The sequence below is a fragment of the Cetorhinus maximus genome, chromosome 30, assembly GCF_964194155.1.
Source record: "Cetorhinus maximus chromosome 30, sCetMax3.hap1.1, whole genome shotgun sequence".
In the NCBI taxonomy this organism is placed as follows: domain Eukaryota; kingdom Metazoa; phylum Chordata; class Chondrichthyes; order Lamniformes; family Cetorhinidae; genus Cetorhinus; species Cetorhinus maximus.
In genome coordinates, this window is record NC_135908.1 from 10,554,970 (window position 1) to 10,581,166 (window position 26,197).

The 26,197-nt window shown below is 44.0% G+C and overlaps 1 protein-coding gene and 1 non-coding gene across 2 annotated transcripts; one reads left to right on the forward strand and one right to left on the reverse strand.

Annotated features, from left to right (window-relative positions):
- Positions 1-17,559: 17,559 nt before the first annotated feature.
- On the reverse strand, positions 17,560-25,781 carry LOC144670065 (beta-1,3-galactosyl-O-glycosyl-glycoprotein beta-1,6-N-acetylglucosaminyltransferase 3-like). The gene is made up of 2 exons (XM_078532451.1): positions 24,909-25,781; positions 17,560-18,545 (listed from the first exon to the last, which is right to left on the reverse strand). The coding sequence occupies exons 1-2, from the start codon at positions 25,695-25,697 to the stop codon at positions 18,015-18,017; spliced, it is 1,320 nt and encodes a 439-aa protein (XP_078388577.1). The 5' UTR covers positions 25,698-25,781; the 3' UTR covers positions 17,560-18,014.
- Positions 24,436-24,507, forward strand: trnah-gug (transfer RNA histidin (anticodon GUG)). Its single transcript has one exon. It is a non-coding gene; the product is annotated as a tRNA-His (tRNA).
- Positions 25,782-26,197: the final 416 nt, after the last annotated feature.

Below are 26,197 nucleotides of genomic sequence, written 5' to 3' on the forward strand. Positions count from 1 at the left end.
AATACTCCTGCCAATGAAGGCAAGCATGCCTTATGCCTTCCTGACTACCTTATCCACCTGCGTTGCCATTTTCAGTGACCTGTGGACCTGTACACTCAGATCCCTCTGCCCGTCGATGCACTTAAAGGTTCTGCCATTTACCGTGTAATTCCTGCCTGTATTAGACCTTCCAAAATATATTACCTCGCATTTGTCCGAATTAAACTCCATCTGCCATTTCTCCGCCCATGTCTCCAACCGATCTATATCCCGTTGTATCCTTTGACAATCCTCTTCACTATCTGCAACTCCTCCAACCTTGGTGTCGTCTGCAAACTTATTAATTAGCCCAGTTACATTTTCCTCCAAATCATTTATGTATACCACAAACAGCAAAGGTCCCAGCACTGATCCCTGCAGAACTCCACTAGTCACAGCTCTCCGTTCAGAAAAGCACCCTTCCACTGCTACCCTCTGTCTTCTATGACCAAGCCAATTCTGTATCCATCCTGCCAGCTCACCTCTGATCCCGTGCGACTTTACTTTCTGTACCAGTCTGCCATGAGGGACCTTGTCAAAGGCCTTACTGAAATCCATGTATATAACATCCACTGCCCTTCCATCGTCGATCATCTTTGTCACTTCCTTGAAAAACTCGATCAAGTTAGTGAGACACGACCTCCCCTTCACAAAACCATGCTGCCTCTCACTAACACGCCCATTTGCTTCCAAATGGTAGTAAATCCTGTCACGAAGAATCTTCTCCAATAATTTCCCTACCACTGACGTAAGGCTCACCAGCCTGTAATTTCCTGGATTATCCCTGCTACCCTTCTTAAACAATGGAACAACATTGGCCATTCTCCAGTCCTCTGGGACCTCACCCATAGCCAGTGAGGATACAAAGATCTCTGTCAAGGCCCCAGCAATCTCCTCCCTTGCCTCCCTCAGTACTCTGGGGTAGATCCCATCTGGCCCTGGGAACTTATCCACCTTAATATTCTTCAAGACGCCTAACACCTCTTTTTTGACCTCAACATGATCCAGGCTATCTACACACTCTTCCCTAGACAAATCGACCGCTAAGTCCTTCTCTTTGGTGAATACTGATGAGAAGTATTCATTCAGTATCTCCCCCATTTCTTCTGGCTCCACACACAGATTCCCACCTCTGTCCCTGAGTGGGCCATCCTTTCCCTGGCTACCCTTTTGCCCTTTACATATGTACAAAAGGCCTTGGGATTTTCCATAATCCTGGTTGCCAGTGACTTTTCATGACCCCTTTTAGCCCTCCTGACTCCTTGCTTAAGTTTCTTCCTACTTTCTTTGTATTCTCCACGGGCTTCATCTGTACCCAGCCTTCTAGCCCTTACGAATGCTTCCCTTTTTGACTAAATCTCATTTTTAGGTATGCCTGATTCTGGTCCTGGCATGCCCTCCTGCACTCTTCATTGAACTAGGGTTGACCCCCTGACTTTATGGTAATGGTAGAGTGAGGGATATGCCCACAGCGTCTCATGGATGCCCAGTCTTGAGTTGCTAGATCTGTTCGAAATCTATCCCATTTAGCACGGTGCTGGTGCCACAGAACACGATGGAAGGCATCCTCAATGTGAAGGCAGGACTTCGTCTCCACAATGACTGTGCGGTGGTCATTCCTACCAATACTGTCATGGACAAATGCATCTGCAGCAGGCAGGTTGGTGAGGATGAGGTCAAGTATGTTTTTCCCTCTTGTTGGTTCTCTCACCACCTGCCGCAGACCTAGTCTAGCAGCTATGCCTTTTAGGTCTCGGCCAGCTCGTCGGGAGTGGTGCTACCGAGCCAGGGTGTTAGACATTCTGCACCCTTGCCACTCTCATTGCTACCTCCAAGTGGTGTTCAACATGGGGGAAGCACTGATTCATCAGCCAAGGGAGGGTGGTACGTGGTAATCAGCAAGAAGTTTCCTTATCCATGTTGAACCTGATTCCATGAGACTTCATGGGGTCCAGAGTGGGTGTCGAGGACTCCCAGAGAAACTCCCTCCACTATACCGCCACCTCTGCTGGGCCTGCCCTGCCCGTGGGGTAGGATGGTGATGTCTGGGACATTATCTGTAAGATATGATTCTCTGAGGGTGACTATGTCTGTGAGACAGCTCTCCCAATTTTGGCACTACCCCCCAGAAAGGAGCACTTTGCAGGGTCAACAGGACTGAGTTTGCCATTGTCGTTTCTGGTGCCGAGGTCGATGCCTGTTGGTCCATCCAGTGTCATTCCTTTTTTGAGGCTTTGGAGTGGTTTGATACAACTGAGTGGCTTGCTAGGCCATTTCAGAGAGCATTTAAGAGTCAACCACATTGCTGGGGTCTGGAGTTACATGTAGGTGGTAGATGGGTTTTTTATGACAATTGACAATGGTTTCATAGTCATCAGTAGACTTTTAATTCCAGATTTTTATTGAATTCAAATTCCAACATCTGCTGAATCTGGGACCCCAGAGTATTACCCTAGGTTTCTAGATTACCAACAACAATACCCCTAAGCTATCCCCTAGCACATGACCAATGTGTTAGCACAGTGAATCTCTAGAGAGAGTTCTTCTTTAGTTATAGAGTTTGATGCACACGTGTAGTTGCTGCTGCTGCCTTCTAAATAAAGTCAAATGTGTCCACTAAGAAACGTTGTCCCCTTTCACTCTTCTCAACTCCAGTGAATACAGGCCTAGTTGACCCAATCTCTCCTCATACGACAGTCTTGCCATCCCAGGAATTAATCCATTGAACCTTCGCTGATTCTATGATTCTACTTTATGGTTCTATATAAGACCATAAGACATAGGAGCAGAAATTAGGCCCTTCGGCCCATCGAGTCTGCTCTGCCATTCAATCATGGCTGATAAGTTTCTCAATCCCATTCTCCCGCCTTCTCCCCGTAACCTTTGATCCCCTTACCAGTCAAGAACCTATCTATCTCGGTCCTAAATACACTCAATGACCTGACCTCCACAGCCTTCTGTGGCAATGAATTCCATAGATTCACCACTCTCTGGCTAAAGAAGTTTCTCCTCATCTCTGTTCTAAAAGGTCTTCCCTTTACTCTGAGGCTGTGCCCTCGGGTCCTAGTCTCTCCTACTAATGGAAACATCTTCCCCACGTCCACTCTATCCAGGCCTTTCAGTATTCTGTAAGTTTCAATCAGATCCCCCCTCATCCTTCTAAACTCCATCGAGTATAGACCCAGAGTCCTCAAACGTTCCTCATATGTTAAGCCTTTCATTTCTGGGATCATTCTCGTGAACCTCCTCTGGACCCTCTCCAGGGCCACCACATCCTTCCTGAGATATGGGGCCGAAAATTGCTCACAATATTCTAAATGTGGTCTGACCAGAGCCTTATAAAGCCTCAGCAGCACATCCCTGCTTTTATATTCTAGTCCTCTCGAAATAAATGCCAACATTGCATTTGCCTTCCTAACTACTGACTCAACCTGCAAGTTAACCCTAAGAGAATCCTGAACTAGGACTCCCAACTCCCTTTGCACTCCAGATTTCTGAATTCTCTCCCCATTTAGAAAATAGTCTATGCCTCTGTTCTTCCTACCAAAGTTGTATTCCATCTGCCACTTCTTTGCCCATTCTCCTAACCTGTCTAAATCCTTCTACAGCCTCCCCGCCTCCTCAATACTACCTGTCCCTCCACCTATCTTTGTATCATCAGCAAACTTAGCCATGATGCCCTCAGTTCCTTCATGTGGATCATTAATGTATAAAGTGAAAAGTTGTGGTCCCAACACTGACCCTTGCGGAACTCCACTAGTCACCGGCCGCCATCCTGAGAATGACCCCCTTATCCCCACTCTCTGCCTCCTGCCAGACAGCCAATCTTCTATCCATGCTAGTACCTTGCCTCTAACACTATGGTGGGAGAGCAGATCCTTACTTAACATGTGCAGCGATAACAAGATTTTTAAAAGTTCTTTGTGTTGTGAGTATCCACTTCATATATTTTCATGTATAATTTTTAATTTAGGGATTGAAGTTTAACTGTAGAAAATGGAATAAATGCAATTAAAACAGTTTGGAGCCTATTACACTTAAAAGATTGGGGCCATGTTGCCTGAAGAGGTTAACGGGTAGGAAGGTATGGTAATTAAAATGCTGAGCTTTAGAGGTTGCCAGAACACAAAGAAATGATACTTCAAAAGGTGATCCATGTTTCTCTAATAAAATCAGAATAGAAAAGCTGGAGTTTATAAAGGAAGTCTTGTGGTGCAGTGGATAGTATTCTTACCTCTGGACCAGAAACTTTGGGTTCAAGTCCACTTCAGGATTTAATGGTCACGGAAAGGGTGTTCATAATGTAACCAAACAAATTCATTATCGGCTATGTTTTTCTCACAGAACACAAACTTTATTTTATCGTTATGATCCCAGCTGATGTCACTACTGGATGAGCTAGATTCTATGTGGAACCTGGCTTGATAGGTCCTAACTTTTATTTTTTGTTTAGAAATGTAGAGGGCAGCTACTGAACAGAGTCACAGGAGTCAGCTGATGAACTTTTAACAAAAGAATAAAACATTATTAAACAAGAAACGATTAACTACATTACAATACTCCTTCACCCACAACTATACCTTTACAGATATATGCAGATTCATAAGGCTAACACAAGCTACAAAAGCTATCTCTCAAGTTCACAGTGAGTACACAGTCCATATAAACCAATAGGCAACCTGTAGTCAACCACATCACATTCTGAAACCAAGTGACAGATGCCACCCCAGACAGATGTTATGGATCCCTCATCAACTCCCCCCAGACGTTTGTCACACTGTGAGCCAACCAGTCTCACTGAACTCAGTCTTTCACATGAAGGTTTCCAATCTCCACTCTCAAAGAACCCGTTTTGGAATCTTCTCCCGAATAATGCTTTCTCTCAGATGCCTTCCACAAGGGTCCAGCTCCAAGGTTTTGAACTCTCCTTCCTAAGCTGCTCTCCCTTGGATTGCCACGTGCATTCCAGCTTTCTTCCATGCACTCTGTCTCAGATACTCAGTCATGCCAACAGAACACCACTGCTTCACATGCCGATAGTAAGGAGTCACCAACCTTTGGCTATCTCCTTGAATTTGGTTTCTCACAAGCCTATTTTTGCTTCAAGTCTGCATCCTGCAGCTTTCTCTCTCCAAGCTTGGAGCCTTCCTCTGCTTCTCACTCTTAACTTCACTTAACAGGACATTTCCAGATTCCTATTCTTTCCCTTTAACCAGAAGGTCTTCTTGGGACCTTTCTCCTGCTCCACTCCCTGGTTTTGGCTCCTTCTTTAGCTTGGGACTTGCTATCTGTCCCTCTCCTATGCTGCTTCTCCTGGTAACTCCTTTCAACTGAACTGAAACTACTTTCTGTGGGTCCCTCTCTCTGGACCCCAACAGCACAGCTTTTTTCTACCTTGAGTTTATTTTCCCTTCAAAAGTCATAAAACCTCATTAGAATGCTGTATCTTTTAAAGTGAAACCAAAACTCAAGTTCCCCTCTTTCTTAACACACAAATATAGAAATACAAATTAAACTGAAATATATAGCTTATTCCTAACACACACAAATACACATATAACTTAGTTAAACTATCTCTAGTTCCTAACATTATTTATAACAAATTAAACAAAGCAAATATAAGTAAGTTAACACCTGATAGTAGGCAGTAAGAACAGGAGAGTTCCCTGGTCAGCCATATTGTAGAAGGGAATGGCAAACCACTTGCAGTATTTTGCCAAGCATAATCATGGACCAATCCAATCAAAGTCCATGGTTTCCAATGCCATTTTAGGACAGGTTACCTAAAGGAGAAGGAGGAGAGCTATAAACAGCAGGTGGGCTTACTCAGCTGAAGAACTGGAGATGTAATGTCTGTAATGCTTGCAAGAAGTGCAGTCCAGAGAGAGATTTTTGTTTCAGGAGGTAGAGCTAAATTAGTTTAAAAGCATTTAGTGAAGCCCGAAATGTTGTAAATCCCACTTGCTTTCTCAGACCAAAGAAGAAATTGTAAATGAGGGATAATTAAGTTTGCTTTGAGGACAGCCCCAAGCAGGCTACTTCATTATGGAGTTGGTTGGAGCTCAGGGAAGTTCTCTGGTTTCAACTTCTCTAGGTGTTTGCTGGAAAAGGTAGTTGCAATTTGGACCTTGTGTGGTTTGCAGCTCACTGAGAGAAGATAGCCAAAGTAAACAATAGTCAAATTGACTTGCACCAGAGGCAGAGCAAAAACCTAACTTCATTGACCATCTGGAATGTGGATGAGGCTTCATTTCAGTTTGAATATTGTGAGGAGGAAAGAGAATCTGGAACATTGCCAAGTTTGAAGCTAGTGGGAGAATCTACAGTGGGCCTCAGTGTCTTATCGCAAAATAAATGAATCAGCCAAGTTAGCTTGGAAATATTTTTTTAAAAAACCAGAACCAGGGACTGAGATATCCCTAGTCAAGACGGGGTAAATGAATGTTTTTTTTTTGAAAAATATACTTTATTCATAAAATATCTGGAAGAACATTACAAAACATTTCTAAATCACTATCACAAAAAGTACAATCAGATTCAACTTTTACACATGGATCACGAGGTACATCAATACAATCAATGAATATTATAATCATTTCAATATAGTCCTTACAGACAATCAGACAATGGTATTGGAGTTATCAACATACATCATGTTGCACTCTGAGGTGCTTCAATACAATTATAGTACAACTAGTATTCAATGCATACATTCATTGTGAGCTGCACAGCCCGAGGGGCTCTAAACAATTCCCAGCCCCTCGGTGACAGGGTAAATTAATGTTTTTTTTCCCTTTTTTGAAAAATATACTTAATTCATAAAATATCTGGAAGAACATTCCAAACTCACCATCACAAAAGTACAATTAGGTTCAACTTTTACATATGTATCAAAAGGTGCATCAATACAATCAATGAATATTACAATCATTTCAATATGGTCAATGCAGACAATCAGACAAAGGCATTGAAGTTATCAACGTACATCATGTTGCACTCTGAGGTGCTTCATTACAATTATAATACACTTAGTATTCACTGCATACATTCATTTTGAGCTGATGTTTTAACTCTGGAAATAGCTGGAGCTGCATAGAATTCTCCAGAGGACTGTGGCATACTTATGAGTGGTCCCTCCAGAAGTAAATAACTTTAAGGTTGATGTGTCTTATAATAGAATTCTTGGGGAAAGTAAGAAGTAAACCTGAGTGCATAACATATGTTAAAGTGTTAATTTACTCATATTTGCGTTGTTTAATTTGCTAAGTATACTATAAAGTTTGCGTTTTGTTAAAAAAAGTGAAATCTTGTGGCATAGTTCTATTGATTAAAATGAGGTGTTCGGATTTCTCTTTAAATGTAAATGGTCCCTCACCGCATCATCACTTTTGTAAAACATTTTCAGATATTTTTTAGAAAGAGCTCTGACCTGTTAAGTATGAAATAGGCATAAATGAGGTTTATAAACCAACTCAAAAACAGAATTGCCTGGAAAAACTCAGCAGGTCTGGCAGCATCGGCGGAGAAGAAAAGAGTTGACGTTTCAAGTCCTCATGACCCTTCAACAGAACTGAGTAATGTTAGGAGAGGGATGAAATGAAGCTGGTTTAAGGTGGCGGTGGCGGGGGGGTTGGGGGGAGAGAAGTTGAGGGTGGGGGTAAACCAACTGTCAATCTAAATTGGTTTACGTTTGGGAAAAATAGCAACACATGACTGTTATTCAAAATAATTGATTTTTAGGAATTTGTCTTTTTTTTTCCAAAAATGTACTTTATTCATAACATTTGGAAGAGTGCATTACATAATAGTTCAAATTTGACATTGCAAAAAGTGCAATACAGTTCAATTTCTTTCAGTACAGTATGAAGCCCTCTGTGGTGTCTCCCTACACTTGCAATTACAGGTCATTTTTATAATATATGTTTACATTACATGCCAAACACTCTCAGGTGCATATAGCCTGAGGGGTTTTAAACTGATTCCAGTCTCTCAGTATACCATGGCGGGAGGAACTTAGACAACAGCCTTTCCCCATTGAGGAGGTTGCCCGAAGATTTAATGCATTCCTCAGCACATATTCCTGGACCTTGGAATGTGCCAATATGCAACACTAGGCCATGGAAGGCTCTTCACGCTGGAAGACCAATAAGTTTCAGGCAACCCAAAGAGTATCTTTCACCAAGTCAATGGTCCTCCAGCAGCAGACATTTATTTTGGTGTGCAACCCAGGCAACAGAGCACAGAGTCTTGCATTTCTCGGGATGAACCTCAACAAAAACCGCTATATCTCTTTCCAGACTTTCTTTGCAAAGGCAGATTTCAGAAGGAACTGCACAACAGTCTCTCCTCTACCGCAGCAGAGTATGCGGCGCTTAGACTCAGTGTGCTTGAATGATCTGACAGGGAGACTTTTCTCACAACCAGCCAAGCTACATCTTGGTGCTTGTTTGAAAGTTCTGGCAATGAAGCATTATGCCAAATGACTTTGACAGTTTGCTCTGGGAACCAGAATCCATCTCCTTTTCCCACACAACCTTGAGGATGTTATATGCAGACCATTGCTTGATGGACTTGTGGCCAAAGGTGTTTTCCGGCCAAAGTTTTCCACAAGGGCAGGTGGTACGGCACGGTCCAACTGACTGGATTTTTAAGAGTTTCTCTCTTAATTTGAGATGGTGGCATTGGCATTACTTATTTTTTGAGGTTATTTAAATAGATTTCCACAAGTCATTTGACAAGATTCAATTAAGAGACTGAGAAAAGGGGAGAGCACATGGAATTGGAGGCATCCTGTTCAATTGGATAGGAAATTGGCTAGGTGTTAAGAGACAGACTAGAGGTAATGGGAATGTACTGTGATTAAAGGATATGAAGAGTGGTGTCTCCCAGGATCTGTCCCAGGGCCTCAGCTTTTCAATAGTTTTATAAATAACTTAGATGAAATATTATAGAGCCTTATATCCAAGTTTACTGATGACACTATTTTAGGTGGCAGTTAGTGTAGATAGGAGCAGAAAGTGACAAAGATAAGGTAAGTGGGCAAAACTGTGGAAGATGGAGTTACAGAATGTAAGAGATTTGAAGGAAACCAAGAATGTGTTGTATAACAAGTATATTTTATTAATAGCAGATACAAAAGAACAAACAACAGCTACGGAGTTAGCAAACTGACTCATTCACAAAACATAATCCCTGTGCTCAAGAACTGCCCAGTAACAATTATTGTTTAATACCTGCCACTTATCAGCCCAAGCCTGTTGCATGTGGACACAGACTGCTTCAGTATCTGAGGATTCACTAATGGTTCTGAGCACTGTGCATTCATCAGTGAACATCCCCACTTCTGACCTTATGCTGAGGGGTAGGTCACTGATAAAGCAGCTGAAGATGGTTGTGCCTAGGACACTACCCTGACAACTGACTCCTGTGGTGACGTCCTGATGCTGAGATGATCGACCTTCAATAACCACAACCATCTTCGTTGGAATGGAATATTTCATAAAAATATTCATCTTCTCTCAGAGATTATGTTGATTTGGGTAGCGAGAAGGAAGTTATTCTATGAAAAGATTTTGGAAAAGATCCAGGTTCTGTTGAGTGCTTTGGGGAACTCAGATGTTTTGTTGGGTAGGTGTGGTGCAAATATTTTGTTGGACTGGTTTTCAATTGTATATACACCAGCTTTGCAACAATTGTTCAAAACAAAAAAATAATGATTAGGCAGCAAAAGCTTAATTAAAATCACAAATTTCCTATCTGAGCAGAATGTCTGCTGTATGAATCAAACTTGACAGTGATGCCTACAGTGGGGCTATTGGTGTGGAATGATAACCTACTAGATCTTATCATGGATGTCTTGACAAGTTGAAAAATCATGCTGGGATACCTAGCAAATTTGGGTAAAGATAATCTAGGCTACATCTAATGGATTCAAGACAAATCTTACGGAAGCCAAGACAGATGTGGAATTAAGAAACAGATCTGCCATGAAACAAGGATATGCCAATCAGTCGGTTGAACCTGTTGAAACTATTTAAGATCATCGTTGGGAAAGGATTGGACATTGTACTGACAAAGCCTCGTGACAGGATTATTTCTCAACATGCTCCAGGAAATACCACTCTAATTATTTTTTACACTTTATCCAAGTAAGTCAACAAATTCTTTAGCTGCATTTAAATTTAATCATTCAGCGATTGTAGGCATCACTGTCAAGTTTGACTCATACAGCAGACATTCTGCTCATATAGGAACTTTGTGATTTTAATTAAGCTTTTGCTGCCCAATCATTATTTTTTTGTTTTGAACAATTGTTGCAAAGCTGGTGTATATGCAAGTGAGAACTAGTCCAACAAAATATTTGCACCACACCTACCCAACAAACATCTGAGTCCTCAAAGCACTCAACAGAACCTGGATCTTTTCCAAAATCTTTTCATAGAATATCTTCCTCCTTCCTACACAAAATCCAGGCTCAGTCTTTCATAAGTGTTTATTGATGTCAGACCAGGCAAATATCAGCCTCACTAAATTCTGTGCCTGTTATGATTTTCAGATATTTTCCCTGAGTTCAGCATAACTGGACCTAATTTCCTTACAGACCAGTTTGAGCCTTTATGTGCCCATTATCAAGGTCGTGATACCCAGAGATTGAACAGAGCACGTGTCACTGCATTCCAATTTATGGGAATATACCACAAATTATCTTCATTAGCAGCAAGAATATCAAGAAGTGGTTCAGATAATAAAACATTGAGCTGGTGTATAATAAAACATTGAGCAGGCGGATTGAACATAAAATGAACAGAACTAAATAAACATTGACAGAAAATGCTTGAAATATTCAGAAGATCAAATAGCATTTGTGAAGAAAAGAAGATAGAGAGTTATCCTTGCAGGCTGATTACCCTTTGGGCACTGCACCTCTGGAAGCATAGGTTGACCTCAGAAGTGGTACAGAGCAGTTTCACCAGAATGATATTCATGCTTCAACTGTTAAGTTATAATGATATGTTACATAAACTTTGTTTGCATTCCCTTGAGTATAGACAGTTGAGAAGTGATCTAATTTTTTAAATTATCATTCATGGGATGTGGGCTTCGCTGGCTGGGCCAGCATTTATTGCCCATCCCTAGTTGCCCTTGAGAAGGTGGCGGTGAGTAACCTTCTTGAGCTGCTGCAGTCCATGTGGTGTAGGTACAACACAATCCTGTGAGGAAGGGAGTTCTAGGATTTTAACCCAGCAACAGTGAAGGAAGGGCGATATATTTCCAAGTCAGGATGGTGAGTTACTTGGGGGGAAACCTCCAGGTGGTGGCGTTCCCATCTGTCTGCTGCCATAAGACCATAAGACATAGGAGTAGAAATTAGGCCCTTCGGCCCATCGAGTCTGCTCCACCATTCAATCATGGCTGATAAGTTTCTCAACCCCATTCTCCCGCCTTCTCCCCGTAACCTTTGATCCCCTTACCAATCAAGAACCTATCTATCTCAGTCTTAAATACACACAATGACCTGGCCTCCACAGCCTTCTGTGGCAATGAATTCCATAGATTCACCACTCTCTGGCTAAAGAAGTTTCTCCTCATCTCTGTTCTAAAAGGTCTTCCCTTTACTCTGAGGCTGTGTCCTCGTCTCACCTACTAATGGAAACATCTTCCCCACGTCCACTCTATCCAGGCCTTTCAGTATTCTGTAAGTTTCAATCAGATCCCCCCTCATCCTTCTAAACTCCATCGAGTATAGACCCAGAGTCCTCAAACGTTCCTCATATGTTAAGCCTTTCATTCCTGGGATCATTCTCGTGAACCTCCTCTGGACCCTCTCCAGGGCCAGCACATCCTTCCTGAGATACGGGGCCCAAAATTGCTCACAATATTCTAAATGTGGTCTGCCCTTGTCCTTCGGTCATGGGTTTGGAAAGTGCTGTCGAAGGAACGTTGGTGAATTCTTGCAGTGCATCTTGTAGGTGGTACACACTGCTGCTACTGTGTGTCGGTGGTGGAGGGAGTGAATGTTTGTGGATGTGGTGCCAATCAAGCAGGCTGTTTTGTCCTGGACAGTGTCAAGCTTCTTGAACGTTGTTGGAGCTGCACTCATCCAGGCAAGTGGCGGGTATTCCATCACACTCCTGACTTGTGCCTTGTAGATGGTGGACAGGCTCTGGGGAGTTAGGAGGTGAGTTACTCGTCACAGGATTCCTAGCCTCTGACTTGCTCTTGTAGCCACAGTATTTGTATGGCTAATCTAGTTCAGTTTCTGGTCAATGGTAACTCCCAGGATGTTGATAGCGGGGGATTCAGTGATGGGAATGTCATTGAACGTCAAGGGACAATGGTTCGATTCTCTCTTGTTGGAGATGGTCATTGTGTGGTGCGAATGTTACTTGCCACTTGTCCGCCCAAGCCTGTATAATTGTCCAGGTCTTGCTGCATTTGGACATGGACTGCTTCAGTATCTGAGGAGTTGCGAATGCTGCTGAACATTGTGCAATCATCAGTGAACATCCCCACTTCTGACCTTGTGATGGAAGGAAGGTCATTGATGAAGCAGCTGAAGATGGTTTGACTGAGGACACTACCCTGAGGAACTCCTGCAGTGATGTCCTGGAGCTGAGATGACTGACCTCCAACAACCACAACCATCTTCCTTTGTGCTAGGTATGACTTGAACCAGCAGAGAGTTTTCACTCTGATTGACGTTGACTCCAGTTTTGCTTGGGCTCCTTGATGCCACACTCGGTCAAATGCTGCCTTGATGTCAATGGCAGTTACTCTCACCTCACCTCTGGACTTCAGCTCTTTTGTCCATATTTGAACCAAGGCTGTAATGAGGTCAGGAGCTGAGTGGCCCTGGCAGAACCCAAACTGGGCATCAGTGAACAGGTTATTGCTAAGTATGTGCCGCTTGATAGCACTGTTGATGACCCCTTCCATTACTTTACTGATGATCAAGAGTAGACTGATGGGGTGGTAATTGGCTGGGTTGGATTTATCTTGCTTTCTGTCTACAGGACACACCTGGGCAATTTTCCACATAGCCAGGTAGATGCCAGTATTGTAGCTGTATTGGAACAGCTTGGCTAGGAGTACAGCAAGTTCTGGGGCACAAGTCTTTAGTACTATTGCCGGAATGTTGTCAAGGCCCATTGCCTTTGCAGTGTCCAGTGCCTTCAGTTGTTTCTTGATATCACGTGGAGTGAATCGAATTGGCTGGAGACTGGCATCTGTGATGCTGGGCACCTCTAGATGAGGCCGAGTTGGATCATCCATTCGGCACTTCTGGTAGAAGGTTGTAGCAAATGCTTCAGCTTATCTTTTGCACTGATGTGCTGGGCTCCTCCATCATTGAGGATGGGGATATTTGAGGAGCCTCCTCCTCCAGTGAATTGTTTAATTGTCCATCACCATTCACAACTGGATGCGGCAGGACTGCAGAGCTTAGATCTATTCCATTGGTTGTGAGATTGCTTGGCTCTATCGATCACTTTCTGCTTCTGCTGTTTGACACACAAGTAATCCTGTGTTATAGCTTCACCAGGTTGACACCTCATTTTTAGGTGCTGCACCTGACATGCTTTCTTGCACCATCATTGAACCAGGGTTGTTGCCCTGGCTTGATGGTAATGGTAGAGTGGGGGTATGCTGGGCCATGAGGTTACAGATTGTGTTCGAGTACAATTCTGCTGCTGCTGATGGCCCACAGCGCTTCATGGATGCCCAGTCTTGAGTTTATAGATCTGTTCGAAATCTATCCCGTTTAGAACAGTGGTAACTGTTTGAGGGGCAAATATGTGCACAATTTGTGGAGGTGTGTAAAAACAATAACAATAGGGTAATTCTATTAGGTGATTTCAACTTTCCCAACATTAATTGGGATGGACATAGTGTTAAGGGCTTGGATGGAGTGGATTTCTTGAAATGTGTATAGGAGAACTTTTTAGGTCAATATGTAGAGGGTCCAACAAGGGACGGTGCGTTGCTGGACCTAATTCTGGGGAATGAAGCCGGACAGGTGGCTGAGGTGGTGGTGGGCAAGCATTTTAGTGATAGCAACCACAACATGGTAGAGTTTAAGTTTGTTGTGGACAAAGAAATCGACAAGTTGCGAAAAAAATGTTTTGGATTGGGGGAGAGTGGATTTTAGTAAAATAAGGCAGGATCTGGCCAAGGTAGACTGGGAACAGTTACTTGTGGGGAAATCTACAGAGGAACAATGGGGGATGTTCAAAAAGGAAATGGGGAGGGTACAGGCTTAAAATGTTCCCTTTAGGGTGATAGGAAGGAGTAACAAGCCCAGAGAACCGTGGATGACCAGAGATATTCGGGTTACGATGAGAAGGAAAAGAGAGGCTTTTAGCAGGTACAAGGGAAGCAAATCAGCAGAGGCATTAGTGAGGTACAGACAGTGCAGGGTGGAGCTTAAGAAAGCAATTAGGAGAGCACAGAGGGGATATGAGAAAGCTGTGGCTGGTAAAAGTAGGGAAAATCCCAAGATATTCTATAAGTATATCAATGGGAAGAGGATAACCAGGGAAAGAGTAGGGCCCATAAGGGACCAAGGGGGCAATCTATGGGTGAAGCCAGAGGACATTGCTAGAGTGTTGAATGAATACTTCACGTCCGTCTTCACCCAAGAGAATGAGGATGAAGGTATCGAACTAGGGGAGAGAGACTGTTAGGTTCTTAAGCAAATTGATATAGGGAGTGACAAGGTATTGGAGGTGTTGACAGGCTTAAAAGTGGACAAATCTCCAGGTCTGGATGATTTGTGTCCCAGACTGCTGAGGGAGGCAAGGGAGGAGATCGCAGGGGCTGTGACCCGAATTTTTAATTCCTCTCTAGCCACGGGGGAGGTATCAGAGGACTGGAGAACAGCTAATGTGGTTCCTCTATTTAAGAAGGGTTGTAGAGATAAGCCAGGGAACTACAGGTCAGTGAGTCTCACGTTAGTGGTAGGGAAACTATTGGAGAAATTTCTGAAGGAGAGTATCTATCTCCACTTGGAGAGGCAAGGTTTGATCAGGAATAGTCAGCATGGCTTTGTCAAAGGGAGGTCATGCCTAACAAATTTGACTGAATTTTTTGAGGAGGTGACCAGGTGTGTAGATGAGGGTAGTGTAGTTGATGTAGTTTATATGGATTTCAGCAAAGCCTTTGACAAGGTCCTACATGGGAAACTTATAAAGAAGGCAAAGGCACATGGGATAAAGGGTAATTTGATAAGGAGGATTCAAAATTGGCTTTGTTGTAGGAGGCAGAGGGTGATGACAGAAGGATGCTTTAGTGACTAGAAGCCAGTGTCCAGTGGCGTACCACAGGGATCTGTGCTGGGTCCCCTATTATTTGTCATTTATATAAACGACATAGATGACTATGTGGGGGGTAGGATTAGTAAGTTTGCGGATGACACAAAGATTGGCCGGGTGGTTAACAGTGAGGTTGAGTGTCTTGGGCTACAGGAAGATATAGATGGGATGGTCAAATGGGCAGATAAGTGGCAGATGGAATTTAACCCTGAAAAGTGTGAGGTGATACACTTTGGAAGGAGTAATTTGACAAGGAAGTATTCAATGAACGGCATGGCACTAGGAAGTTCTGAGGAACAAAGGGACCTTGGCGTGTGCGTCCATAGATCTCTGAAGGCGGAGGGGCATGTTAGTGGGGTGGTGAAAAAGGCATATGGGACACTTGTCTTTATCAATCGAGGCGTAGATTACAAAAGTAGGGAGGTCATGTTGGAGTTGTACAGAACCTTGGTGAGGCCACAGCTGGAGTACTGTGTGCAGTTCTGGTCGCCACATTATAGGAAGGATGTGATTGCACTGGAGGGGGTGCAGAGGAGATTCACCAGGATGTTGCCTGGGATGAAACATTTAAGTTATGAAGAGAGGTTGGATAGACTTGGGTTGTTTTCGTTGGAGCAGAGAAGACTGAGGGGCGACCTGATCGAGGTGTACAAGATTATGAGGGGCATGGACAGGGTGGATAGGGAGCAGCTGTTCCCCTTAGTTGAAGGGTCAGTCACAAGGGGGCATAAGTTCAAGGTGAGGGGCAGGAGGTTTAGGGGGGATGTGAGGAAAACCTTTTCTACCCAGAAGGTGGTGACGGTCTGGAATGCACTACCTGGTTGAGGCGGGTTGCTTCACATCCTTTAAAAAGCACCTGGATGAGCACGTCGCACGTCATAACATTCAAGGCTATGGGCCAAGTGCTGGTAAATGGGGTTAAGTAGATAGGTCAGGTGTTTCTCACGTGTCGGTGCAGACTCGATGGGCCGAAGGGCCTCTTCTGCACTGTGATTCTGATAGTGCCACACAACACAATGGAAGGTATCCTCCATTTGAAGGCTGGACTTCGTATCCACAACGACTGTGTGGTGGTCATTCCTACCGATACTGTCATAGACAGATGCATCTTCGACAGGCAGGTTGGTGAGGATGAGGTCAAGTATGTTTTTCACTCTTGTTGGTCCCCTCACCACCTGCCACAGGCCCAGTCTAGCAGCTATGTCATTTAGGACGCGGCCAATTCGGTCAGTAGTGGTGCTACCGAGCTACTTTTGGTGATGGACATTGAAGTCCCCCACCCAGAGTACATACCGCCCCCTTGCCACCCTCAGTGCTTCCTCCAAGTGGTGTTCAACATGAATTAGTACTAATTAATCAGCTGAGGGAGGGCGGTACGTGGTAACCAGCAGGAGGTTTCCTTGTCCATGTTTGACCTGTGACTTTATGGGGTCCGGAGTCTATGTTGGGTCTGCCCTGTCTGTGGGACAGGACATATGCAGGGACGGTGATGGTGGGACATTATCTGTCAGGTAGATTCCGTGAGGATGCCTATGTTTGTGAGACAGATGTTAGCAAGGAGGACTTTGCAGGGTTAACAGGGCTGAGATTGTCGTTGTCATTTCCGGTGCCTAGGCCAATGCCAGGTGGTCCATCCGGTTTCATTCCTTTTTTGTGGCTTGACTCAACCACATTGCTGTGGGCCTGGAGACCGGTGTAGGCCAGACCAGGTAAGGACATTAGTGAACCAGATGGGTTTTTACAACAAAATGGTTCCATGATCAAATTCCACCATCTGCCATGGCAGGATTCAAGCCTGGGTCCCCAGAGCATTACCCTGGGTCTCTGGATGACTAGTCCAACGACAATACCACTACGCCATCACTTCCCCCTGTGAGGTGTTTCTAAAGGTTAATGGATCAGATAGACAGAATCCATTTCGTCTGGTGGAGAAATCCGGAACAAGGGGGAATAACCATAAAATTAGAGCTAGGTTGCTCAGGTATGAAACCTGGAAACACTTTTTCACAAAAAGGGTAGTGAAAATGTGCAGTTGTCTCACCCAAAAGGCTGGGGATGATGGGGAACAATTTAAATTTTCAAGACTCAGATCATTAGGTGCTTGTTGGGTATGTGTGTTAAGGGATATGGATCAAAGGCAGGTGAATGGAATTGAGATACAGATCAACTATGATCTAATTGAATGGTGGTACAGGCTTGAGGGACTGGATGGATGACTCCTGTTCAGTGGTCGTCAAAACCCAGTTTCCGTAAATAACTTGAAAATAGTTTACATTGTCAAAACTTGACATAATACCCAACACGGAAAAGTTAAACCTGGAACATTATTTTACATTGAATTAGGACACGGGTTCAACTATTAAAAGGTAATTTTGGGATTGATATTGAGATTCTCCTTCATGCAGAGAGTGATCAGCACTTGGAATGAGCTCTGAATAAAATAATGAAAGAAAATATTGGAGACTTTAAAGAAACAATGGAATACTGCGATGTTGGAGGGATTGGTGCAGTGCATTGTGTTTTTGGATGGTTGAAATATTTCAGAAGTCGTCATCTGTCAGGCAATGGTATCATTAATCAAAAATTCTTAGATTACTCTCCTGATGGATGAAGGAGGCTAAACGGGATTACACAACTATGTGAACAACAAATAAACATGGAAAAGTTGGGATGGAATAAAATATAGCCTTACATCAAACCTTTTCTATAAATTGCTTTATATCTCAGATGTTCCTCCAAGCACTGAAGGGCTGTGTTATCTACTTCAGAATGAAATTTGTTGGCGAAGAGATGATGTTGTTGCAGGATCCAGTGAAGGTCACCAGAACCATAGATGCACACTGAACGACGATGAGCTCCTGTACACTTGGGATAAGGTGCACCTTTGGTTATGTCTCCTTCCAGGTAGGACCACTTCACCAAGCGAGCAATGGCTGCCATATCTGACATCTGGTACTTGCTATTGGAGGGGTTGGAGCCTGGTACAGTTGGCATTCTCTGCAGAGTAGCCCAAACAAGCTCGTCAGGACTATAGGTATCTTCTGCCCACTTTAGAAATTTCTGAACTTCAGGACTCACAAACAAATGGTTCACAAATTCCCTTGCAGCCACAAAGTATGCATTCCCAGTGAACATAGGTGTACTTATTGGAGGTAAGCTCTTCTTCTCCTCAGTTCTGCTTAATTCGTTTTTAACTTCATGATGAAAAAGCCACCGCTCCTGAGTTTAAGAAAAGTACACTCAACATTGGAATTGCGATTACTATAGAAAGGCCATTAAACGAATAAACAGGGGTAAGGGAATAAAATAATAATCTAAATTTATAAAGCCTAATTAACGGATGAGAAAAAATTTGCGGGGCTACGGGGAACAGGCAAGGCTCTTGCAGAGAGCTGCATGGACATGATGGGCTGATTGGCCTCTTTTTTGCTGTAACTATTTTATGATTCTATGATTATAAAGGCTAAAAAAGGACAACATTTTCCCAAATATAAAATCAGATGAGATGTAAAATGGGCTGCCCACTGCTGTCACCTGTTTTACAAAGTAATACAATGGCAAAATCTAACCCCCTTATCTGGTATCTTGTCTTAGATGAGCAACAATTATCCTCATTTAAACACCGTGTCCCTGTGTCTCATTGGTCCCTGCCACAAACTGCATACTCTTGCCTCCAGTCCCATTCCTCTCCCCAGTCACTGGCTGTGGCTGACCCAAACTGTTTGTAATCTTGCTGTTCTATTTGACCCAGAGCTGAGCTTCTGGCATCACATACCAAAACAAAGACCACCTACTTCTGCCTCTGTATCATGGCCAATCCCCACCCTTCCTTTAACTCATAGGATCATAGAAAGTTTATGGCAGAGAAGGAGGCCACTTGGCCCATTGTGTTTGTGCTGTAGCCCTGCAGGTTATGGCACTTGAGGTGCATATCCAGACACCTTTTAAATGAGTTGAGGGTTTCCGTCTCTACTACCCTTTCAGGTAGTGAGTTCTAGATCCTTACAGCCCTCTGGGTGAAAAAAAATTTCCTCATCTCCCCTCTAATCTTTCTACCTATCACTTTACATTTATGTCCCCTAGACACTGCCCTCTCTACTGAGGTAGATAGGCCCTTCCCATCCACTCTATCCAGGCCCCTCACAATGTTGTACCTCTCATTCAATTCTCCCCTCAGTCTCCTCTGTTCCAAGGAGAACAACCCCAGTCTTCCCAATCTTTCCTCATAGCTGCAATTTTCCAGTCCTGGCAACATCTCGTAAATCTTGTCTGTACCCTCTCTTGTGCAATTACATCTTTTCTGTGATAAGGTGACCAGAACTGCACTCAGTGCTCAGGCTGTGGTCTAACTAATGATATATACAGTTCAAGCTTAACCTCCCTGCTCTTATATTCAATACATCGGCTAATAAAGGAAAGGATTCCGTATGCCTTCTTAACCACCTTATTGACCTGTCCTGCTACCTTCAGGGATCTGTGGACATTCACTCCAAGGTCCCTCACTTCTACACCTCTCAGTATTCTCCCATTTATTGTGTGTTCCATTGCCTTGCTTGACCTCCCCAAATGCTTCTCTGGGTTGAATTCCCTTCGCCATTTTTCTGCCCACCTGAGCAGTCTGTTGATATCTTCCTGCAGTTTACAGCTGGTTACAAAATTGGCTCAGTGGCAGGAAACTCCTCACTATCAACCACACGGCCAATTTTTGTGTCTCTGCAAACTTCTTGAGCATGCCCCTATACTTGCACCCAAATTATTAATATATACCACAAACAGCGGTGGACCTAGCACTGAGCCCTGCAGAACCCCACTGCAAACAGCCTTCCAGTCACAAAAACACCCTTTGTTTTCTGCCACTGAGTCAATTTTGTATCCAGCTTGCTACATTCCCTGGATCCATGGGTTTTTATTTTTTTAACCAATGTGGAACCTTGTCAAAAGCCTTGCTAAGATTCATGCAGACTGCATCAACTACACTATCCTCATCAATCCTCCTTGTTGCTCCCTCAAAAAATTCAATCAAGTTAGTCAGACATGACCTTCCCTTAACAAATACAGGCTGACTGTCCTTGATTAATCTGTGCCTTTCTAAGTGACCACTTGTCTGTTCTCTCAGAATTGATTCCAATAATTTGCCCACTACCAAAGTCAGACTGACTGACCTGTAATTATTTGGTCTATCCCTCACTCCCTTTTTAAACAATGGTACAATATTAGCAGTCCTCCAATCCTCCAGCAGCACACCTGCATCCGGTGAGGATTGGAAAATGATGGTCAGAGCATCAGCTATTTCCTCCCTGGCTTCTTTTAACAGCCTGGACCATCATCTGGACCTGGTGATTTATCCACGTTCAAGGATGCTAATTCCCTTAATACTTACTTTCTCCCTATGTTTGTCACATTGAATACTTGATACTCCTCCTTAACTACAATATCTGCATCGACTCCTCTTTTGTGATGAAAGACTCAAAGTTTGCATTAAGAACCATCCCATCATCCTATGCCTCTACACATAGGTTACCTTTTTGGACTTTACGGGCCCTACTCTTTCCTTACTGTAACGGGGCTAAGAACTCACACGGTATATTTTTATAAAATATGTAGATATCCTCAAATCTTCATGGCTAACTTCTAAAATTTTTAAAACTGGATGAACACTTTAAAATGGCTGGCTGTGACTTTCAAACAAAAGGAACTTTCTGGCAGTATCAGAGAAGTGACACCTTGTTATCTCTGAAGAGATGCTAATGACCCTGTGGGCTGCAGGGACCAAATTCAAAGGAAGTTATACAAAGGCCATCTGCATTTCATAAGCCAGGCCTGGTCAAGGAGACTACCAGTTTGCTAAGACAAAGGACCCCACAACCTCCTTTCAAATTCTTAATGGTTGGAACATTTACAGCCTCTGGAAACCAGATAAAGGAAAGTATACCCTTTGACAAAGCCAAAGTGGGAGCCATGTGACATGACCCCTTCCCCCCCCCAAGCTAGGAGAACCAGTTATACTGTCTTGCTTTACTGCAAAGCTCAGTCTGCCATCTTCCATCTACCAAGAAGCAGCTCAGGAAAAGGGCTCTGTCCAGGTTTGGATGCCTGGCCCCCATTCATACTGTTTCTACTGGAGCTTCTGAACTTCTATACCATCACCTACAAGACTAATTCATCTCTGCATGCCTATCTCATCGTGAAAGTCATCCCTACTGGAAAAGTGAACTATCCAGCATCATTTTCCATCCTGCTGACTTCTGTGAAGGAATACACCATTGGACTTTGATTCTGGGCTCATGTGAAACAAAAATTCTTTACTCTGTGGTCTTTGCCCTGTAAATTTTCCTTTCTCCATCCCCCTCTTTTATTATATGAGTGACAAGGTAGCTACATCACAATCCTGCTTTCGCGTTTGAGTGTGTGCTCACGCTCCTGACTTGTGCCTTGTAGATGGTGGACAGGCTTTAGCTGAGTTACTCGTTGCACGATTCCTAGTCTCTGACCTGCTCTTGCAGCCACAGCATACTCTGCAGCTGCTCAGTGATATCCTTAACCCTGGCACCAGGAAGGCACACACCATCCTTGAATCATATTTGTGGCCTTAGAAAGACCTATCTGCTGCCCCAACTATTGAATCACCTACCACTATGGCTCTTCAGTCTTCCTTGTACCACCCTGTGCAGCTGAGCCACCCTTGGTGCCAGGAATTTGGCTCTGGCTGCACTCTCCAAATGAACCATTACTGTCATCAGTATTCAGAACTGAATATTGGTTGGAGAGCAGAATGCATTTGGGGGACTCTTGTACTACCTGCCTGGTCCTTTTTGACTGCCTGGTTGTCACCCATTCTCTCTTTCCCTGCACACTCTTAATCTGCAGAGTGACCACATATATAAACGTGCTATCCACATGGCTCTCAGCCTCACAGATGCACCACAGTGATGCCAACTGTTGCTGAAGTTCCAAAACCCAGAGCTCAAGTTGATGCAATTTACGACACTTCCTGCACAAGTGATTATCTAGGACACCAGAAGCGTCCTGGAGTTCCCACATTGCACAGGACATGCATTCTCAGGGTTGGAGCAGCATGGCAATTCCTTTATTAGTTGACTTTGCTACTGCTAAAAAAAACCTTACCAATACTAATTCACCTTACTAGTACTAATACACCCTACCAAATTTAATTAGTGAATTAGTTAAAAATTTACACAGGTAAAGTATATAACAGAAACTTGAACTTTCCTAGCTTAGAGCCAAGGAAAGAAAAATTTCACCAACTCCTGGAGACCGATTAAATAAGATATAAGATGGAGCACCTCATTTTCCTCATGCATCGAATTCCCACCTGAACCAAATTCCCAAATCTTTACTCGATCCACGACTCACTCAGGATAGTCTTGTGTCCACTGCCCCTTTCTCATCTGCTGATTCATGTCTTTGTCACCTCTAGACTTGCCTACTCCAATGTTCTGCTGGTCAGTCTCCCATCTTTCACCCTCCATAAGCTTCATTCAACTCACCCAAAACTGTGTTGTTTGTGTTCGGTACCACACCAAGTCCTTCCCACGATCACTGCTGTTTTCACTGAACTACATTTGCTCCCGGTCCCCCAATGCCTCGATGTTAAAATCTTCATGTTTAAATCTCTTCATGATCTGGTTTATCTTTATCTTTGTAATCTCTTCATCTCTATCACTACCCTCCCTTGTCCTCCACCCAACTCTACCCTGTGTTTTTGCATCTCGCTCTCTTCTTTTTTTTTATTGTAAAAATATACTTTATTCATAAAAATCTTCAATCACATTCAAAACCATTTCAAAAACAACATTACAAGGGTACAATCCAGGTTAAACTTTTACAAAATGTATCACCAGGTGCATCAGTACAAACAATATTACAGTCATTTACAGCCTTTCATTTTGATCTGTACAGCCCGAGGGGCTCTAAACAGTTCCCAGTCTCTCGGTGCGCTGTGGTAGAAAGGTCTTAGACAGCGACCCTTCCCCATTGCGCCTTTGCGGCAGCTGCCCCAAGCTTTAGTGCGTCCCTCAGCACGTAGTCCTGGACTTTGGATTGTGCCAGTCCGCAACAATCGGTCGGGGACAACTCTTTGTGCTGGAAGACCAACAAGTTTCGGGCAGACCAAAGCGCCTCTTTCACCGAGTTGATGATCCTCCAGCTGCAGTTGATGTTTGTCTCGGTGTGTGTCCCTGGGAACAGCCCGTAGAGCACAGAGTCCTGTGTCACAGAACTGCTCGGGATGAACCTCGACAGCAACCACTGCATCTCTCTCCAGACTTTCTTTGCAAAGGCACAATCCACAAGGAGGTGAACAACGGTCTCTTCCCCACCACAGCCACCTCGAGGGCATCGTGCAGAGGGGGTGAGACTCCTGGCGTGTAGGAAGGATCTGACGGGGAGGGCCTTTCTCACCACCAGCCAAGCTACGTCTTGGTGCTTGTTGGAAAGTTCTGGCGATGAGGCATTCTGCCAAATGACTTTAACAGTCTGCTCGGGGAACCATCCCACAGGGTCCACCCTCTCCTTATCCCTCAGGGCCTCTAGGACGTTACGTGCTGACCACTGCCTGATGGACTTGTGGTCAAAGGTGTTTTTCTGCATAAATTTTTCCACCAGGGACAGGTGGTACGGCACGGTCCAACTACTTGGAGCGTTCCGCGGCAGCGTGGCCAGACCCATCCTTCGCAACACCGGGGACAGGTAGAACCTCAGCACGTAGTGACACTTGGTGTTTGCGTACTGAGGGTCTACGCACCGCTTGATGCAGCCGCACACAAAGGTGGCCATCAGTATGAGGGCGATGTTGGGCACGTTTTTTCCCCCTTTATCTAGAGGCTTGTACATCGCGTCCCTGCAGACACGATCCATTTTCGACCTCCAGATAAAGCGGAAGATGGCTCGAGTGATCGCCATCGCGCAGGAGTGTGGAATGGGCCAGACCTGCGCCACGTACAGCAACAGCGAGAGTACCTCACACCTGATGACCAGGTTCTTACCCGCAATGGAGAGGGAGCGTCGCTCCCACATGCCCAGTTTCCTTTTCACCATAGCCACTCGCTCCTTCCAGTTTCTAACGCATGCCCCGGTCCCTGAGTAGCTCGCCGTGATCGTATAGTGGTTAGTACTCTGCGTTGTGGCCGCAGCAACCTCGGTTCGAATCCGAGTCACGGCATTGCGGGATGGCAATGACACGGCATCTCGCTCTCTTCGCTCGACCATTGGCCGCTGTGTCTTTAGCCGACCGTCTGGAATTCCCTCATTAACCTCCTTCCATCTATTCCTTTGAGACCCTTCTAAACAAATGTTTAGAGTGAACTCATGTTCCCTCGCTGCCAAATCATGTTGGCATTGTAGCAACTGGCCCCTAACACTTGCTCAAACCTCACACCGACTCTGTACATATATGAGTCCATATCTTTGTAATCCTTTGAGGTTGAACCATGTAACCTTGCACTTTGCTATAAAAGAGGCGACACCGCTGATTGGTGTCGATCCTCAGTATCCAATAGGTTGGGCACCAGCGGTCTAGCTTCGCAGATCCAGGTGGCAATGTAGAAGAAATTGCCAACCTACCTTTTTGGATGGTGAGGGCACCTCGGACTCCATGCTATTTTTGCCATTCAAGACAATCAGATTTCTGACAATCTCAGCATTTGTTTTAATGGGGAAGTCCAACCCGCACAGGTTAATGAAATATTTCCACTGGACCGGGCTCTGCAGCAGGTCCTCCATACAATTCAGATCAGCCTGTACCCGGGACCACGACGCGTAGATCACATTCTCCAACTTGCTGGCAACGAAAACATTGTGGAAACAAGCAACAATGGCCCTGACAGCAAGATGAAAACTGTCCGCAGCTTTCCTATCCACGTGGATACAATAAACATTCTGAGGGACGTAAATGGTCCTCAGGAGCCTTTCAAACATTTCTATGTTGTCATGAATCACGATGGAATAGGAGATGGGAAAATTCCTCTCCTCCTTGCTGAGTGAGAAGGTTAGATATTTACGCTCTTTTATATATGCAGCACAGTCCTTCGTCATATTCAAGTAATGATTTTCTGTCAAAGGGTTTTTTTTACGTGACACGTCAAGAGTGTTTGAAAGAGCTTCTTGAACGGCTGTGTGATCTCCTTTAATAATCCGGGGACAGATTGGCTGTTCAGCAGACAGGTTTAGGGTCCTATAAAACAAATCCGAGCACCTTCTGTTACTTTCATCTTCTGAGTTTTCCCAAATTCCCGGCATATCCTCCACACAGGATTGAAACTTTTCAACAATAGAAACAAATAGAAATACAAGCCCAGTCAGAGCAGTCACAGTGGCCAAGGCACACTTAAAGCGATATTTGACAATTCTCATATTCACCTTTGTACAAGAATTTTCGAAGATCAATCTTTTTAATCCCTGTCCTTCTCCACCAAATAACTATACACTCCTGTACTTTCCTATACACCCAATACTGTAATTGACACATCATCAATCATATTAGCCACACCTTAGTTACAACATTCATTCAACAACAACATTCCATTTGCCTTCCTATTCACTTTTTGTACCTGAATACTAACTTTTTATGATTCATGTACCAGGACAACCAGATCCTCCTGTATCGCAATGTTCTGCAATCTCTCTCCATTTAAATAGTATGCTGCTTTTCTATTCTTCAAGCAAATTTAGCAACAATACATTCAGTCCCTTCATCCAAATCATTGATATAGATTGTAAATATTTGAAGTTCCAGCACTCATCCCTGAGGCACTCACCTGGTCACCTCTTGCCAAGCTGAAAATTACCCATTTCAATTCAATTCAATTCAATTCTCAGTATTATCATCCATAGAGAAATTTGTTTTGGGTACA

Coding starts and splice junctions, on each gene's coding strand:
- LOC144670065 (XM_078532451.1), bottom strand. CDS start 25,697: ATGAGAATTGTCAAATATCGCTTTAAGTGTGCCTTGGCCACTGTGACT. Junction 18,546..24,908: donor TGCCCTCACCATCCAAAAAG/GTAGGTTGGCAA, acceptor TCTTAAACTCAG/GAGCGGTGGCTTTTTCATCA.